General features: G+C 43.5%; 1 protein-coding gene across 1 annotated transcript; it reads left to right on the top strand.

The window, feature by feature from the left end:
- Positions 1-263: 263 nt before the first annotated feature.
- Positions 264-4711, top strand: LOC119308779 (glucose-1-phosphate adenylyltransferase small subunit 1, chloroplastic/amyloplastic). The gene is made up of 10 exons (XM_037584924.1): positions 264-641; positions 1175-1471; positions 2020-2289; positions 2409-2588; positions 2858-2961; positions 3051-3162; positions 3333-3431; positions 3511-3630; positions 4092-4242; positions 4392-4711. The coding sequence occupies exons 1-9, from the start codon at positions 435-437 to the stop codon at positions 4206-4208; spliced, it is 1506 nt and encodes a 501-aa protein (XP_037440821.1). The 5' UTR covers positions 264-434; the 3' UTR covers positions 4209-4242; positions 4392-4711.
- Positions 4712-19539: the final 14828 nt, after the last annotated feature.

The raw sequence follows: 19539 nt of genomic DNA, 5'->3' as shown, positions 1-19539 counted from the left end.
GGCTAGCTTCTTTTTTGTTTTAAATACGCCTTGAACATCAGAGTTGGCCTGAACCTCAAAGAAAAAAAAAACAGAGTTGTCCTGAGAGAGATGCTCACTGCAGAATATTCCTGTCAAAAAGAAAACGTGAAATATAGACACGCGTGCGCAAGCAGAGCCGTTGGTCCGAGCTTCATCTCGACCGCACACGCAATCGCGGCACATGTACAAACACAACCATAAATGCAGACAAGCCATGCCCTGAGGCTGAGCTGCACACAGAGACACAGGAACAAAGCGGAAAAAAGAAGCTGAAAACTCTCGCAGCCGCTGAAAGGGGGTACGTGTGTGCGCGCCTGTCCTGCCGCCAGCCAGCCCCACCTCACCTCACCTCACTCCCTCGGTCTCTCTCGGCCGTCGCTGCCACCGCCTCGACCCGTCACTCTCTGGCCCCGATGGCGACGGCGACGGCGATGTGCGCGACGGCCGCCACGTACGGGGCACCGATCCCGGCGCCGGCACCCGCCGCATTCTCTCCTCACCGCGCGGCCGGCGGGCGGCGGGCGCGGGCGGTGACGGCGAGGCCGCGGCCCCTGTTCTCGCCCCGGGCCGTCTCGGACTCGCGCAATTCCCAGACGTGCCTCGATCCGGACGCCAGCACGGTAATGCGCGATCCCGCCGATCACCTTCCTCCACGCTTTTTTTTTCTTTGACATTTACCTTCCTCCGCACTCTATTATGCGACTTTTAGCCGTCCCTTTCGTGATTATTACGCGGGAAAAGGTTCGTGCGCACGCAGAGTTGGGGTTTCGATGCGGGTCCCTTTATTTTATCTACTACTCCATACTTGGCGCGTTTGGATGAGCAGATGGGGTTCGTTTTCTCGCGCCTTGCCGTTGATTTCACGATGGTCCTGTCGTCTGCCGCATTGGGGTAGAGTGTAATATGTAGATTATGATCCATGAAATGGGGGCAGGCGTAGAATTATTTACTCCATACCTTCAATTAAAAACGTTTATATAAATTGGCTCAAGACCTGGAGACTGTACTGCTAACAATTTGCATTTTAATTTATCAAATTATGTGATAGAAGTACATAAACCTGAGACAGCAGTTCATCCGGTTAATATTTTGAATGTTTTGACATAATGTTTTCTCATCACATCCAACTGATGTGATCCATCCATCGCCGCAGAGTGTTCTTGGGATCATCCTCGGTGGTGGCGCCGGGACAAGGCTGTACCCACTGACCAAGAAGAGGGCCAAGCCTGCGGTGCCGTTGGGTGCCAACTACAGGCTCATAGATATCCCGGTCAGCAACTGCCTCAACAGCAATGTGTCCAAGATCTATGTTCTGACGCAGTTCAACTCCGCGTCGCTCAACCGCCACCTCTCGAGGGCCTACGGGAACAACATTGGTGGATACAAGAATGATGGCTTTGTCGAAGTTCTCGCTGCGCAGCAGAGCCCGGAGAATCCTAACTGGTTTCAGGTACCTTGGTTGATTCATCTTCCATCTAGATCTAGAGTATCAATCTCCAACTATTACTATGTGTTCATGTAAGGGCTCAAATTTTGTACCAAGCAGGTCAAGAATTTTAAACTTCAAATAAGAAGTAAATATAGTTGCAAAAATGCATAAAAATAAATTGTGGTATGTTGTTAAATTGCATAGAGTAGAAGAAGAGCAGCAGAGATTTTTTTTTATGTCAACATATCGGTTAATGAAAAGAAATTCATGCATTATTCACAGTTTACACCCTGTTGTACTTCTGTCCCAGGGGACAGTTAACATTTAATAAGTTGAATTTATCTTTAGAAACATTCAGACAAATCATTTATCTTTTAGAAACATTCATGAACTTGGAGGGTCCTGCAGTTTCCTTGGAATCAAAAAATCAAGTTCACAATGATGCATAACAATAGATGCTGCAAACACCCTTATGTTATCCCCTGAGGCCTGACATGTTATGTTCTTTTTATATTAATATATAGTCTTGAACCAACGAGTTTTTGTTCTCTTGCCTTTTCCCAAATCAGGGTACCGCAGATGCCGTGCGACAGTACTTATGGCTGTTTGAGGAACACAATGTTATGGAGTTCCTTATTCTGGCTGGAGATCACCTGTACCGTATGGACTACCAAAAATTCATTCAAGCACACAGAGAAACAGATGCTGATATTACTGTGGCTGCCCTGCCAATGGACGAGGAGCGCGCAACTGTATTTGGCCTGATGAAAATTGACGATGAAGGGAGAATTGTTGAGTTTTCAGAAAAACCAAAAGGAGAGAAGTTGAAGGCAATGATGGTATGCAGCTAAGTAGCATTTTCTGTATCTAATTTAAAACATACGATACGCCTTAAGGAGCCGAAAGTATATATGCTTGTGCAGTTAGTTTTTTCAGTTGACATGCCGTAATCTTGCAGGTTGACACCACCATACTGGGCCTTGATTCTGAGAGGGCCAAGGAATTACCTTATATTGCTAGCATGGGAATCTATGTTTTTAGCAAAGATGCGATGCTTCGGCTTCTTCGTGACAATTTTCCTTCAGCAAATGACTTTGGAAGTGAGGTTATTCCTGGTGCAACAGAAATTGGAATGAGGGTACGCTATGCTCTTGAAGCTTGTAGTGCATGTTATTCTTATTATTTTCACGCTGTAACTTTTATCTTGTGAAACAAGGTGAAACTCCTTCATATTTTGTAGTAAAAGTGAAAGCATTGGTTTATGAACTTAAATATTTGTCCATCAAGAATTTAGTTTTCATGATCTTTTGAGAGAAGTTACTTATCGACTTTGTAGTTACTTCAATTTGTTTCCAGCGTTCATATTCCATATACTTTGTTTGCTTAGGCTGCTATTATCTGTGACAGGTGCAAGCTTACTTATATGATGGTTATTGGGAAGATATTGGGACTATTGAGGCGTTTTACAATGCAAACTTGGGAATAACCAAGAAACCAGTACCAGATTTTAGGTAGATATTCTACAGTTGAAAAAAGTTAGGAGGGGCATTTTGCTCGATTCACTACCTATTACTCACTTTTGGTAAAAACTTGTTTGCAGCTTCTATGACCGTTCTGCCCCAATTTATACACAATCTCGATACTTGCCTCCTTCGAAGGTTCTTAACGCTGATGTGACAGACAGTGTTATCGGTGAAGGTTGCGTCATTAATGTAAGCCGCCTTTTCCCTTGAGACTCTAGGTCACGACATGTTTAGGACCTTCATACCTGATATGTTATCCATCGGATATCTTCTCCTCCCTCAAGTCTAGTTTCTCATGCTTCAGTACATGGGCTTTCTAAAATTCACTATCTTGTATTTCTTTTTCTCCTTTTGGCTAGCATTGTACAATCAACCATTCTGTTGTTGGACTACGTTCGTGCATATCAGAAGGCGCGGTTATAGAGGATTCCCTGCTAATGGGTGCAGACTATTATGAGGTGAAATATAATCAAACAGAACTGTGCTAATAGCGCCATGAAAGCGTTGTGAGAACATAGTGAATTTTTTTTTGTGCAGACGGAAAATGACAAGAAAATCCTTTCTGAAAGTGGCGGCATTCCCATCGGTATTGGAAAAAATGCGCACATCAGAAAAGCAATAATCGACAAAAATGCTCGAATCGGAGAAAATGTGAAGGTACTTCATATACATCTCTACCTCCTGCCAGTCAACCCGTATTTTCATGTATGCTCTGTTCAACTACTCATTACTCTGGGGTGAAAACAAGAGGAGGCTCTATCTGAACATAAATAGACTCATAGATTTTTCTTGGTCATTATCATCTTCTTGTTAATGAAAAGATGTTTGCAAGAATGTGCCCTGAAACACTGATTTCAGTCCTCTTTATGTTACCAAATACTAATGCATTATTCTGTGGCAATATTTCTCAGGCAAACCGTATGCTTGCTAAAAAACTCTTTACTTTCCTACTCCCTCCAATCCATATCACTTGTCGCTCACTTAGTAAAACTTTAGTACAAAGTTGTACTAAGTGAGCCAGAAGTAGTATGGATCGGAGGGAGTACTGAAAAAGAATATTATGCCATGTTTATTGTGGTAAGTAATGTCAGATCCTAATTGGTATGCTGCTTTTACAGATAATCAATGTTGATGATATCCAAGAAGCTTCAAGGGAGAGTGATGGATACTTCATCAAAAGTGGCATTGTCACCGTGATTAAGGACGCCTTAATTCCTAGCGGGACAGTCATATAGAGAGGCAACCGTCACCGCCATATATATAAACCAGGTTCCCTCGCTCATGCAGACAGAAATTTCCTGTCTTCAAAACATGCTCTTTGCTTTATGCCTTTATTTGTGTGGCTAATTCTTTCGTTCCGTTTGCACGTACGGCAATCATACTTCACTTTGAAAACTAACCCTTTCCCTGCACTGCAGGTTGGCTTGCAGACTTACCATGACCTCCAATGCATCCACGGCTGGTTTCTCATGCAGCAAGTTCACCAAGCTCTGCATCGACTCGGGAGTATCGTCGCCAGAAAGAATAAAACAGTGGCCACCACTCAAGGCACCATTTTTTTCCTGTTAACTAGTATATGAGCAAATGTTTTGAAGTTAAAGCCTGAGAATTGCATTAGGAATCTGGATGTTTTGGCATGTACAATTATGTCCTTTTGTATAGTCTCTAGGCTTGAACTGGACACCTGATGTTTATTTGCATCGCTTAGAGAATTTCAACTACAATACATATTTGCACACGTACTAAGAGCCTGACTCGATGCTGCCTGACTCAGGCAACTTTCTCTGGAAGCAAACCAAACAGGCCCTAAATCTAAACTTGATAATGAAGATTCACACAATTCATGAATATTACAAATTTAGAGATCACAATTTAAATTATTTAAAATTCAAACACATGAGAGGGTCCAAATAAAGTGAAGAGCATTGATAGAAGCACAACAATCAACCACTGCTATGGAGTACACAACAATTAATTGTTGTTATGAATGACACACAATAAATATCTACTCCTTCCGTGCCAAAATAAGTGTCTCAACTTTGTACTAACTTTGCACAAAGTTGTACTCCCTCTGTTTTTTTTTAGTTTGCATATAAGATTCGGTCAAAATGAAACTTTGCTAGCTTTGACTAAGTTTATCGAAAAATATATCAAGATTTACAATATGAAATCAATATTGTTGGATGCATCATGAAATAAATTTTCATGCCATATAGCTTTAGTATTGTAGATGTTAATACTTGTTTCTACGAAATTGGTCAAACTTTACAATGTTTGACTTTGACCAAATATTATATGCATAGTAAAAAAATGAAGGGAGTACTAAGTTTGAGACACTTATTTTGAGACGGAGGGAGTATACTTTAATAGAAGTATGCTTTGCTATGCAGTAATCTGATCCAACAGTCGTGCTTCAAAATTTCCTTTGTACAATCTTTGACATTTGAAGACACTAACTTCGATTTGTTTTTTATAGGAATTGGAGAGTGAGAACCAATCAGGTTCCATTTTTGTTTATCATCCCAGGGAAACACACGCATGTTCATCTTCCTAATATGGAAAATATACTATCACATAAAAATATGGAAAATGTTAGCTTACATAAAAATATACTATCGCTGGATTCAGAACACGAATCTTAAAGTCAAGGCGGTGGACACATCCGCTAGACCAAGTCGTTCGTTAGGACTGGTATACTAGCGAACTAGCATCATATCCCCAGCGGTAGGACCAAATCTCATTTTCTCTCCCCATTTCCCCACACTGTTAATCTCACATGCTTGTAGGCGTCGACAGGGACAAGGCGGAGACGAGGCCGGAGGCTAGCTGCATCGGTAGCGCCACCGGCGAGGCGCGAGAGGAGGTTCGCGGACCTCGTTGGGATCCAGACGAGGTGGGCGGGGACGAAGCGGGAGTCGGGCTTTGCCGCCGACGCCACTGGCGAGGCGCGCAACAATTGGATATGCCATTTTTGCAGTGAGATATTTAAATATTTGTAGTGTGTGTAAAATAAAATAGTTTTCTGCACGTTCTTTCTCCCTGTTCATATTCATTTACTGCAATGCATTTTTCCGTCGTTTTTATCATGCCATGTGCTTCCTTTAGTTGGCGAGATGAAGTTTACAATACCTTGAGACATATTCCTGTTTTAAGGCTGATTAGGATCTATTTTTGTTAAGGTCAATTTCTACGTTGTTGTGGTATGTATTCGAGTGAGATGTGCGTAGTGTTGGAAGCCCATCATGGCTCTCTTTATTGATATCAAAAAAAAAATCAAAAAGGGATTCCCCGGCCTCTACATCAGAATGATGCATATGGCCACCTTTATAAATAAGCAAATAGGTTAAACAAGGTCTTACAGTCTGAAACAAAGTAACGGCAAGCTCGCAAAGAGCCACAACGCCAAAAACAAAAAGGCAATAGGCCACAACCGGCTAGCATAACAAAGATAGGAAAACTAATCGCCTATCCTATTACATTACCGTCATCCAAACCGGTTGAAGATATCCCGTGCTACCATCTTCCACCGGATAGATCCAGTAACCAAACGCTCCCTGGCCTCCATCGGAGTGAGTAACGGACCACATACGGATCAGCGCAGTGGCACGGAATATAACCTGCAAAAAATGAATATTTGTTGTTCTGTTAAAAGCCAAATCATTTCTGCAGTTCCAAATTGCCCACAACAAAGCACATACTCCTACGCGAATGTGAACTGGATTATTGACTCTAGTGCAAGTGGGAGACTGTTGGAAATATGCCCTAGAGGCAATAATAAATTGGTTATTATTATATTTCTTTGTTCATGATAATAGTCTTTTATTCATGCTATAACTGTATTATCCGGAAATCGTAATACACGTGTGAATACATAGACCACAATATGTCCCTAGTAAGCCTCTAGTTGACTAGCTCGTTGATCAATAGATGGTTACGGTTTCCTGACCATGGACATTGGATGTCATTGATAACGGGGTCACATCATTAGGAGAATGATGTGATGGACAAAGACCCAATCCTAAGCCTAGCACAAAGATCATGTAGTTCGTATGCTAAAGCTTTTCTAATGTCAAGTATCTTTTCCTTAGACCATGAGATTGTGCAACTCCCGGATACCGTAGGAATACTTTGGGTGTACCAAACGTCACAACGTAACTAGGTGGCTATAAAGGTGCATTACAGGTATCTCCGAAAGTGTCTGTTGGGTTGGCACGAATCGAGACTGGGATTTGTCACTCCGTGTAAACGGAGAGGTATCTCTGGGCCCACTCGGTAGGACATCATCATAATGTGCACAATGTGACCAAGGGGTTGATCACGGGATGATGTGTTACGGAACGAGTAAAGAGACTTGCCGGTAACGAGATTGAACAGGGTATCGGTATACCGACGATCGAATCTCGGGCAAGTAAAATACCGTTAGACAAAGGGAATTGTATACGGGATCGATTGAGTCCTTGACATAGTGGTTCATCCGATGAGATCATCGTGGAACATGTGGGAGCCAACATGGGTATCCAGATCCCGCTGTTGGTTATTGACCGGAGAACGTCTCGGTCATGTCTACATGTCTCCCGAACCCGTAGGGTCTACACACTTAAGGTTCGATGACGCTAGGGTTATAAAGGAAGTTTGTATGTGGTTACCGAATGTTGTTCGGAGTCCCGGATGAGATCCCGGACATCACGAGGAGTTCCGGAATGGTCCGGAGGTAAAGATTTATATATGGGAAGTCATGTTTTGGTCGCCGGAAAAGTTTCGCACTTTATCGGTATTGTACCGGAAGTGCCGAAAGGGGTCCGGGGGTCCACCTGCTCCGGGGGGCCACATGGGCTGTAGGGGGTGCGCCTTGGCCTATATGGGCCAAGGGCACCAGCCCCAAGAGGCCCATGCGCCAAGGAAACTTGGGGAGGGAAGAGTCCTCAAGGGGGAAGGCACCTCCGAGGTGCCTTGGGGAGGATGGACTCCTCCCCCCCTCTTGGCCGCACCCCTTCCTTGGAGGAAGGGGCAAGGTTGCGCCTTCCCCCTCTCCCTTGCCCCTATATATAGTGGAGGGGAGGGAGGGCATCCATACCAGAAGCCCTGGCGCCTCCCTCCCTCCCGTGACACCTCCTCCTCTCCCGTAGGTGCTTGGCGAAGCCCTGCTGGACTACCACGCTCCTCCACCACCACCACGCCGTTGTGCTGCTGCTGTACGGAGTCTTCCTCAACCTCTCCCTCTCTCCTTGCTGGATCAAGGCGTGGGAGACGTCACCGGGCTGTACGTGTGTTGAACGCGGAGGTGTCGTCCGTTCGGCACTAGGATCTCCGGTGATTTGAATCACAACGAGTACGACTCCTTCAACCCCGTTCTCATGAACGCTTCCGCATAACGATCTACAAGGGTATGTAGATGCACTCTCCTTCCCTCGTTGCTAGTTTCTCCATAGATAGATCTTGGTGACATGTAGGAAAATTTTGAATTTCTGCTACGTTCCCCAACAGTGGTATTAGAGCCAGGTTTATTGCGTAGATTCTTTGCACGAGTAGAACACAAAGTAGTTGTGGGCGTTGATTTTGTTCAATATGCTTACCGTTACTAGTCCAACCTTGTTTCAACGGTATTGTGGGATGAAGCGGCCCGGACCGACCTTACACGTACTCTTACGTGAGACAGGTTCCACCGACTGACATGTACTTGGTGCATAAGGTGGCTAGCGGGTGCCAGTCTCTTCCACTTTAGTCGGAACAGATTCGATGAAAAGGGTCCTTATGAAGGGTAAATAGCAATTGGCATATCACGTTGTGGTTTTGCGTAGGTAAGAAACGTTCTTGCTAGAAACCCATAGCAGCCACGTAAAACATGCAAACAACAATTAGAGGACGTCTAACTTGTTTTTGCAGGGTATGCTATGTGATGTGATATGGCCAAGAAGAATGTGATGAATGATATGTGATGTATGAGATTGATCATGTTCTTGTAATAGGATTCACGACTTGCATGTCGATGAGTATGACAACCGGCAGGAGCCATAGGAGTTGTCTTAAATTTATTGTATGACCTGCGTGTCATTAAACAACGCCATGTAATTACTTTACTTTATTGCTAACCGGTAGCCATAGTAGTATAAGTAACAGTTGGCGAGACAACTTCATGAAGACACGATGATGGAGATCATGATGATGGAGATCATGGTGTCATGCCGGTGACGATGATGATCATGGAGCCCCGAAGATGGAGATCAAAAGGAGCAAAAATGATATTGGCCATATCATGTCACTATTTGATTGCATGTGATGTTTATCATGTTTATGCATCTTGTTTACTTAGAACGACGGTAGTGAATAAGATGATCCCTTACAACAATTTCAAGAAGTGTTCTCCCCTAACTGTGCACCGTTGCTACAGTTCGTCATTTCGAAGCACCACGTGATGATCGGGTGTGATAGATCCTTACGTTCACATACAACGGGTGTAAGACAGATTTACACATGCAATACACTTAGGGTTAACTTGACGAGCCTAGCATGTACAGACATGGCCTCGGAACACGGAGACCGAAAGGTCGAGCATGAGTCGTATAGTAGATACGATCAACATGAAGATGTTCACCGATGATGACTAGTCCGTCTCACATGATGATCGGACACGGCCTAGTTGACTCGGATCATGTAATCACTTAGATGACCAGAGGGATGTCTATCTGAGTGGGAGTTCATAAGATGAACTTAATTATCCTGAACATAGTCAAAAGATTTTTGCAAATTATGTCGTAGTTCATGTTATAGTTCTACTGTTTAGATATGTTCCTAGAGAAAATTTAGTTGAAAGTTGATAGTAGCAATTATGCGGACTAGGTCCGTAAACTGAGGATTGTCCTCATTGCTTCATAGAAGGCTTATGTCCTTTATGCACCGCTCAGTGTGCTGAACCTTGAACGTCGTCTGTGGATGTTGCGAACATCTGACATACACATTTTGATAACTGCGTGATAGTTCAGTTAAACGGTTTAGAATTGAGGAACCAAAGATGTTTTTTGAAACGTCGCGGAACATATGAGATGTTTCGAGGGCTGAAATTGGGATTTCAGGCTCGTGCCCACGTCAAGAGGTATAAGACCTCCGACGATTTTCTTAGCCTGCAAACTCAGGGAGAAAAGCTCAATCGTTGAGCTTGTGCTCAGATTGTCTGAGTGCAACAATCACTTGAATCGAGTGGGAGTTGATCTTCCAGATGAGATAGTGATGTTTCTCCAAAGTCATTACCACCAAGCTGCTAGAGCTTTGTGATGAACTATAACAAATCAGGGATAGATATGATGATCCTTGAGATATTCGTGATGTTTGACACCGCGAAAGTAGAAATCAAGAAGGAGCATCAATTGTTGATGGTTGGTGAAACCACTAGTTTCAAGAAGGGCAAGGGCAAAAAGGGATACTTCATGAAACGGCAAATCAGCTGCTGCACTAGTGAAGAAACCCGAGGTTGAGCCCAAACCCGAGACTAAGTGCTTCTGTGATAAGGGGAACAACCACTGGAGCAGAATTACCCTAGATACTTGGTAGATGAGAAGGCTGGCAAAGTCGATAGAAGTATATTGGATATACATTATGTTAATGTGTACTTTACTAGTACTCCTAGTAGCACCAGGGTATTAGATACCGGTTCGGTTGCTAAGTGTTAGTAACTCGAAATAAAAGCTACGAGATAAAAGGAGACTAGCTAAAGGTGAGCTGACGATACGTGTTGGAAGTGTTTCCAAGTTTGATGTGATCAAACATCGCACGCTCCCTCTACCATCAAGATTAGTATTAAACCTGAATAATTGTCATTTGGTGTTTTGCGTTGAGCATAGACATGATTGGATTATGTCTATCGCAATACGGTTATTCATTTAAGGAGAATAATGGTTACTCTATTTATTTGAATAATACCTTCAATGGTCTTGCACCTGAAGGAATGGTTTATTGAATCTCGATCGTAGTGATACACATTTTCATGCCAAAAGATATAAGATAGTAATGATAGTACCACCTACTTGTGGCACTGCCATGTAAGTCATATTGGTATAAAAACGCATGAAGAAGCTCCATGTTGATGGATCTTTGGACTCACTCGTTTTTGAAAAGTGTGAGACATGCGAACCATGTCTATTGGTGTATACGCATGCAGATGGATCGTTTGGACTCACTTGATTTTGAATCACTTGAGACATGCAAATCACACCACATGGGCAAGATGACTGAAAGGCCACGGTTTCAGTAAGATGGAACAAGATAGCAACTTGTTGGAAGTAACACATTTTGATGTGTGCAGTCCAATGAGTGCTGAGGCATGCAGTGAATATCGTTATGTTCTTACTTCACAGATGATTCGAGTAGATGTTGAATATATTTACTTGATGAAAAACAAGTCTGAATTATTGAATGGTTCAAGTAATTTCAGAGTGAAGTTGAAGATCATCGTGACAAGAGGATAAAATGTCTATGATAAGATCATAGAGATGAGTATCTGAGTTACGAGTTTTGGCACGCAATTAAGACATTGTGGAAATTGTTTCACAATTAATACCGCCTGGAACACCATAGTTTGATGGTGTGTCCGAACATCATAGTTGCACCCTATTGGATATGGTGCGTACCATGATGTCTCTTATCGAATTACCACTATCGTTCATGGGTTAGGCATTAGAGACAACCGCACTCACTTTAAATAGGGCACCACATAATTCCGTTGAGATGACACCATATGAATTATGGTTTAGAGAAACCTAAGTTGTCGTTTCTTAAAAGTTTGGGGCTGCGACGCTTATGTGGAAAAGTTTCAGGTTGATAAGCTCGAACCCAAAGCGGATAAATGCATCTTCATAGGACACCCAAAGCAGTTGGGTATACCTCCTGTCTCAGATCCGAAAGCAATTAGGGATTGTTTCTAGAATCGGGTCCTTTCTCGAGGAAAAGTTTCTCTCGAAAGAATTGACTGGGAGGATGGTGGAGACTTGATGAGGTTATTGAACCGTCTCTTCAAACTAGTGTGTGGCAGGGCACAGGAAGTTGTTCCTGTGGCACCTACACCAATTGAAGTGGAAGCTTATGATAGTGATCATGAAACTTCGGATCAAGTCACTACCGTACCTCGTAGGACGACAAGGACGCGTACTACTTCAGAGTGGTACAGTAATCCTGTCTTGGAAGTCATGTTGCTAGACAACAATGAACCTGCGAGCTATGGAGAAGCGATGGTGGGCCCGGATTCCGATAAATGGCTCGAGGCCATAAAATCCGAGAGAGGATCCATGTATGAAAACAAAGTGTAGACTTTGGAAGAACTACTTGATGGTCGTAAGGTTGTTGAGTACAGATGGATTTTAAAAGGAAGACGGACAATGATGGTAAGTATCACCATTAAGAAAGCTCGACTTGTCGTTAAGATGTTTTTCGACAAGTTCAAGGAGTTGACTACGGTGAGACTTTCTCACTCGTAGCGATGCTAAGAGTCTGTTGGAATTATATTAGCGATTACTGCATTATTTATGAAATCTTGCAGATAGGATATCAAAACATTGTTTCCTCGACGATTTTCTTGAGGAAAGGTTGTATGTGATACAACCGGAAGGTTTTGTCAATCCTGAAAGATGCTAATAAGTATGCAAAGCTCCAGTAATCCTTCTAAGGACTGGAGTAAGCATCTCGGAGTTGGAATGTATGCTTTGATAAGATGATCAAAGTTTTGGGTGTATACAAAGTTTGTGAGAAACTTGTATTTCCAAAGAAGTGAGTGGGAGCACTATAGAATTTCTGATGAGTATATGTTGTTGACATATTGTTGATCAGAAATGACGTAGAATTTCTAGAAAGCATATAGGGTTATTTGAAAGATGTTTTTCAATAGAAAACCTGGATTAAGCTACTTGAACATTGAGCATCAAGATCTATAAGGATAGATCAAAATGCTTAATAATACTTTCAAATGAGCACATACCTTGACATGATCTTGAAGGTGTTCAAGATGGATCAGTCAAAGAAGAAGTTCTTGCCTGAGTTATAAGGTATGAAGTTAAGACTTAAAGCTCGACCACGGCAGAATAGAGAGAAAGGACGAAGGTCGTCCCCTATGCTTAAGACATAGGCTCTACAGTATGCTATGCTGTGTACCACACCTGAAATGTGCCTTGCCATGAGTCAGTTAAGGGGTACAAGAGTGATCTAAGAATGGATCACAGGACAGCGGTCAAAGTTATCCTTAGTAACTAGTGGACTAAGGAATTTTCTCGATTATGGAGGTGGTAAAAGAGTTCGTCGTAAAGGGTTACGCCGATGCAAACTTTGACACTAATCCAGATTATTATGAGTACTAAACTGGATTCGTATAGTAGAACATTTATTTTGGAATAGCTCCAAATGTAGCATAGTAGCTGCGTCTACAAAGATGACACAGAGATTTGCGAAGTACATACGGATCTGAAAGATTCAGACCCGTTGACTATAACATCTCTCACAAGCATAACATGATCAAACCCAGAACTCATCGAGTGTTAATCACATGGTAATGTGAACTAGATTATTGACTCTAGTAAACTCTTTGGGTGTTAGTCACATGGGGATGTGACCTTGAGTGTTAGTCACATAGCGATGTGAACTGGATTATTGACTCTAGTGCAAGTGGGAGACTGTTGGAAATATGCCCTAGAGGCAATAATAAATTGGTTATTATTATATTTCTTTGTTCATGATAATAGTCTTTTATTCATGCTATAACTGTATTATCCGGAAATCGTAATACACGTGTGAATACATAGACCACAATATGTCCCTAGTAAGCCTCTAGTTGACTAGCTCGTTGATCAATAGATGGTTACGGTTTCCTGACCATGGACATTGGATGTCATTGATAACGGGATCACATCATTAGGAGAATGATGTGATGGACAAAGACCCAATCCTAAGCCTAGCACAAAGATCATGTAGTTCGTATGCTAAAGCTTTTCTAATGTCAAGTATCTTTTCCTTAGACCATGAGATTGTGCAACTCCCAGATACCGTAGGAATACTTTGGGTGTACCAAACGTCACAACGTAACTGGGTGGCTATAAAGGTGCATTACAGGTATCTCTGAAAGTGTCTGTTGGGTTGGCACGAATCGAGACTGGGGTTTGTCACTCCGTGTAAACGGAGAGGTATCTCTGGGCCCACTCGGTAGGACATCATCATAATGTGCACAATGTGACCAAGGGGTTGATCACGGGATGATGTGTTACGGAACGAGTAAAGAGACTTGCCGGTAACGAGATTGAACAGGGTATCAGTATACCGACGATCGAATCTCGGGCAAGTAAAATACCGTTAGACAAAGGGAATTGTATACGGGATCAATTGAGTCCTTGACATAGTGGTTCATCCGATGAGATCATCGTGGAACATGTGGGAGCCAACATGGGTATCCAGATTCCGCTGTTGGTTATTGACCGGAGAACATCTCGGTCATGTCTACATGTCTCCCGAACCCGTAGGGTCTACACACTTAAGGTTCGATGACGCTAGGGTTATAAAGGAAGTTTGTATGTGGTTACCGAATGTTGTTCGGAGTCCCGGATGAGATCCCGGATGTCACGAGGAGTTCCGGAATGGTCCGGAGGTAAAGATATATATATGGGAAGTCCTGTTTTGGTCGCCGGAAAAGTTCCGCACTTTATCGGTATTGTACCGGGAGTGCCGAAAGGGGTCCGGGGGTCCACCGGGGGGGTCCACCTGCTCCGGGGGGCCACATGGGCTGTAGGGGGTGCGCCTTGGCCTATATGGGCCAAGGGCACCAGCCCCAAGAGGCCCATGCGCCAAGGAAACTTGGGGAGGGAAGAGTCCTCAAGGGGGAAGGCACCTCCGAGGTGCCTTGGGGAGGATGGACTCCTCCCCCCCTCTTGGCCGCACCCCTTCCTTGGAGGAAGGGGCAAGGCTGCGCCTTCCCCCTCTCCCTTGCCCCTATATATAGTGGAGGTGAGGGAGGGCATCCATACCAGAAGCCCTGGCGCCTCCCTCCCTCCCGTGACACCTCCTCCTCTCCCGTAGGTGCTTGGCGAAGCCCTGCTGGACTACCACGCTCCTCCACCACCACCACGCCGTTGTGCTGCTGCTGGACGGAGTCTTCCTCAACCTCTCCCTCTCTCCTTGCTGGATCAAGGCGTGGGAGACGTCACCGGGCTGTACTGTGTTGAACGCGGAGGTGTCGTCCGTTCGGCACTAGGATCTCCGGTGATTTGAATCACGACGAGTACGACTCCTTCAACCCCGTTCTCATGAACGCTTCCGCATAACGATCTACAAGGGTATGTAGATGCACTCTCCTTCCCTCGTTGCTAGTTTCTCCATAGATAGATCTTGGTGACACGTAGGAAAATTTTGAATTTCTGCTACGTTCCCCAACACGTATGACATGAGTTTGCCCTTCCAGCAACTCAGTTTCTTCTCAAACCGATCCTCGATACACTTCCATTCTTTGTTTGTCAGCTTACGATGGTGAATGGGTATACCTAAGTATGTGAAAGGTAATGTCCCCAATTCGCATCCAAACAATTGCCTGTAAGCCTCTTGTTCCTCATTGGCTCTACCAAACAAAACAACTCGCTTTTATGAAAGTAAATCTTCAACCCGGTCAATTGTTCAAATAAGCATAATACCAGCTTCATATTTATTGCTTTTGCCAAGTCATGCTCCATAAAGATGATTGTATCATCAGCGTACTGAAGGATAGACACACCTCCATCAACTAGATTAGGCACCAAGCCACCCACCTGACCAGCCTCCTTTGCCCTATGAAAGTACAAGTGCTCCCTAGGTGGTTTTGGTAATTAATGTCAACATATCTCTTGTTGGACTAACACTTTTATCTAGTATATTTCAGATAAGTTCAACATTGGAGTGGCATGGACTAAATGATGTGGGAACTCCTTTGAGATGCTAAGGACAAAGGATTGGCTAAAGCTTCAAGCTCAAGACTCTTCATTTTACATTTCAGTGATCCAAGATCACATTGAGTCTATAGGAAAAACCAATACTATCAAGGAGGGATGAGGTGTTGCTTAATAAGCCTCTTGCTTCAAGTGCTTAGTGATATGCTCCAAATACCCTCAACTACTTTCCCATTTCCACATATGTCCTAAACCTAAAGTCAAACTCGGCCCCACTGATTCTTTCTATCCGGCGCCACAGAGTTTGGATGTCTTAGCCACTGCCACAAACCTTAGGTAAATTGGTTTCACCGATAGGGATCTCGGTCTCACCGAGATGGGATTGTAATCTCTCTATGTATGTCCATTATCAAAATCGGTCTCACCGAGTTTGAGCAATCGGTACTACCGAGATTACAATGCAAACTTTCTGGTTGACTCATTATCAAAATCGGTCCCACCGAGTTTGATAATCGGTCCAACCGAGTTTGCCTGACCAACTCTCTGGTTAGCTTGTTACCAAAATCGGTCTCACCGAGTTTGTGTAATCGGTCTCACCGAGATTACGTTATGCCCTAACCCTAACAGAATCGGTCCTACCGAGTTGCATTTCGGTCCCACCGAAAATCCTAACGGACACTAAATTTGCTAAATCGGTCCGACCGAGTTTGTTGATTCGGTCCCACCGAGTTTGGTAAATTGTGTGTAACGGTTAGATTTTGTGTGGAGGCTATATATACCCCTCCACCTCCTCTTCATTCGTGGAGAGAGCCATCAGACTAAACCTACACTTCCAGCATCCTATTTCTGAGAGAGAACTACCTACTCATGTGTTGAGGCCAAGATATTCCATTCCTACCATATGAATCTTGATCTCTAGCCTTCCCCAAGTTGCTTTCCACTCAAACCCTCTTTCCACCAGTTCCAAATCCTATGAGAGAGAGTTGAGTGTTGGGGAGACTATCATTTGAAGCACAAGAGCAAGGAGTTCATCATCAACGCACCATTTGTTACTTCTTGGAGAGTGGTGTCTCCTAGATTGGCTAGGTGTCACTTGGGAGCCTCCGACAAGATTGTGGAGTTGAACCAAGGAGTTTGTAAGGGAAAGGAGATCGCCTACTTCGTGAAGATCTACCGCTAGTGAGGCAAGTCCTTCGTGGGCGACGGCCATGGTGGGATAGACAAGGTTGCTACTTCGTGGACCCTTCGTGGGTGGAGCCCTCCGTGGACTCGCGCAGCCGTTACCCTTCGTGGGTTGAAGTCTCCATCAACGTGGATGTACGATAGCACCACCTATCGGAACCACGCCAAAAATATCCGTGTCTCCAATTACGTTTGAATCCTCCAATCCCTTCCCTTTACATTCTTGCAAGCTGCATGCTTTACTTTCCGCTGCTCATATATACTCTTTGCATGCTTGCTTGATATGTGTTGTGAATGATAAACTTGTGTCTAAACTCCACTTAAACTTTAAAAAAACTTAAAAACGGAAACTTTGGTACTTAGTGTCTAATCACCCCCCCTCTAGACACCTCTTCTCAAGGTCCTACAAGTGGTATCAGAGCATTGGTCTCCATTGCTTTGGTTTAATCACCATTAGAGGAAGATGGATGAGTCTACTTTGGGGATTCTTAGACATAGAGTGCCTATTCTTGATGGAGAGTATTTTCATGAGTGGAAAAATGAGATGCTTGTAATTTTCAATCAATATCATTTGAACAAGTACATTGCTAGTCCTTGTGCACCTTGTGTTGATCCTATGCATCCTACCCATGATGAGTCAATTGACATGGTTAGGAATCTTAGAACTGCCGAACTTATCATTAGAGGATTGCCTAGAAACTTGATTGGATGTTTGCCTACTCTTGAGTGTGCCTACACTATATGGAAATTTCTTGAGGAACGATTTCCTGATTATTCTTTGAAAAATCTTGATGAAATTCTCCATAAGTCTATTGCCTTGAGTAAGATGAATTCTAGTGATCCTATGTTTGGTGATCGTCTATTTGAGCTTACAAACCTTATGCGTGCCAAAGGAAATGTTGGTATTATTAGTGATATTATTTCCGAAGCTATAAAAATTCATAGACAAGATCATTGTCAAAATCACTCTAACGAATCACCCTCTCTAGGATTTGATCCACCACATGACGATGTTGAACATGGATACTATGATGAGGATGATGATAGTGACTTCGATCTTGATGATGCAATGAGACACTTTGGTCTTATGGCAAATCTTCGGGGATATATGTCAGGAGGAAAGGAATGGGTCCTTGACAGCGGATGTACCGATCACATGACCGAAGATAAAGACATGTTTCATGAGCTTGCTGATAATGATAGTCCTCGAAAGTACGTCACTTTCGGTGACAACTCAAAGGGTAAGGTGGTTTGCCTCGGTAAGGTGGCCATCTCACATGATAGCTCCATACAAAATGTCATGCTCGTTGAATCTCTTGGATACAACTTACTTTCAGTATCTAGACTTGCTGACTTTGGTTTCAATGTCTTATTTACTGAAATTGATTGCCAAGTGTTTCGTCGAGACAATCATAAAATGGTCTTTACCGGCATACATAGAGGCGATCTATACATTGTTGATTTCACTAAAAAGGCCCAACCTAAAACTTGCTTCATTGCTAAATCCTCAAAAGGTTGGTTATGGCATAGACGACTAGGTCACGTTGGCATGAGAAACCTTGACAAGCTTATTAAGGGAAATCATATCCTTAGAGTTAATGATGTCATATTTGATAAGGATAGACTTTGCAGTGCTTGTCAGGCAGGTAAACAGGTTGGAGGAAGGCATCCCGTGAAGAACATCATGACCACAAAGAGGCCACTTGAGCTACTTCACATGGATCTCTTTGGTCCCAACTCTTACAAGAGTCTCGGTGGAAATTCTTTTGGTCTAGTTATAGTTGATGATTTTTCAAGATTTACGTGGGTGTTCTTTCTCGATGATAAATCGCAGGTCCAAAAGATCTTCAAGAACTTCGCTAGGAAGGCCCAAAATCAATTTGAAGTGAAGATCAAGAAGGTTCGCAGCGACAACGGAACGGAGTTCAAGAACGCAAATGTGGACACCTTTCTTGACGAAGAAGGGATTTCACACGAGTTCTCGGCTACGTACACACCTCAACAAAATGGAGTTGTTGAGAGGAAGAACCGGACGCTCATCGAAATGGCGAGAACGATGCTTGATGAGTACAAGACGCCGAAGCACTTTTGGGCAGAAGCGGTTGAGACAGCTTTTCATGCAACAAATCGCTTGAATCTTCACAAGCTACTCGGCAAGACGACATACGAGCTCCTCACCGGTAACAAACCCCAAGTTGGATACTTTCGAGTATTCGGCTCAAAGTGCTACATTCTTGATAAGCATTGTCGTTCTAAATTTGCTCCTAAGTCTCATGAAGGTTTCCTGCTAGGTTATGGCTCAAACTCTCACACATACCATGTCTACAACAACTTCACCCGAAAGGTTGAAGAGACGGTAGATGTGAAGTTTGATGAATCTAACGGCTCGCAAGTAGAGCAATTGCCAATTGATGTAGGAGACAAAGATCCTTCGGAAGCAATCCAAGACTTGTCTATTGGCAAGGTCCGTCCAACGGAGGTGAAGGAGAGTACCTCGCCTGTC

The sequence above is a fragment of the Triticum dicoccoides genome, chromosome 5B, assembly GCF_002162155.2.
Source record: "Triticum dicoccoides isolate Atlit2015 ecotype Zavitan chromosome 5B, WEW_v2.0, whole genome shotgun sequence".
In the NCBI taxonomy this organism is placed as follows: domain Eukaryota; kingdom Viridiplantae; phylum Streptophyta; class Magnoliopsida; order Poales; family Poaceae; genus Triticum; species Triticum dicoccoides.
The sequence above is the reverse complement of the archived record's forward strand: the minus strand, read 5'-3'. Positions and strand labels throughout refer to the sequence as shown.

Excerpts from the sequence above, each read along its gene's own strand:
- LOC119308779 (XM_037584924.1), top strand. The coding sequence starts at position 435 with ATGGCGACGGCGACGGCGATGTGCGCGACGGCCGCCACGTACGGGGCA. Across the intron at positions 642-1,174 it reads TCGATCCGGACGCCAGCACG|AGTGTTCTTGGGATCATCCT; the intron begins GTAATGCGCGAT and ends CCATCGCCGCAG. Across the intron at positions 2,589-2,857 it reads CAACAGAAATTGGAATGAGG|GTGCAAGCTTACTTATATGA; the intron begins GTACGCTATGCT and ends TATCTGTGACAG.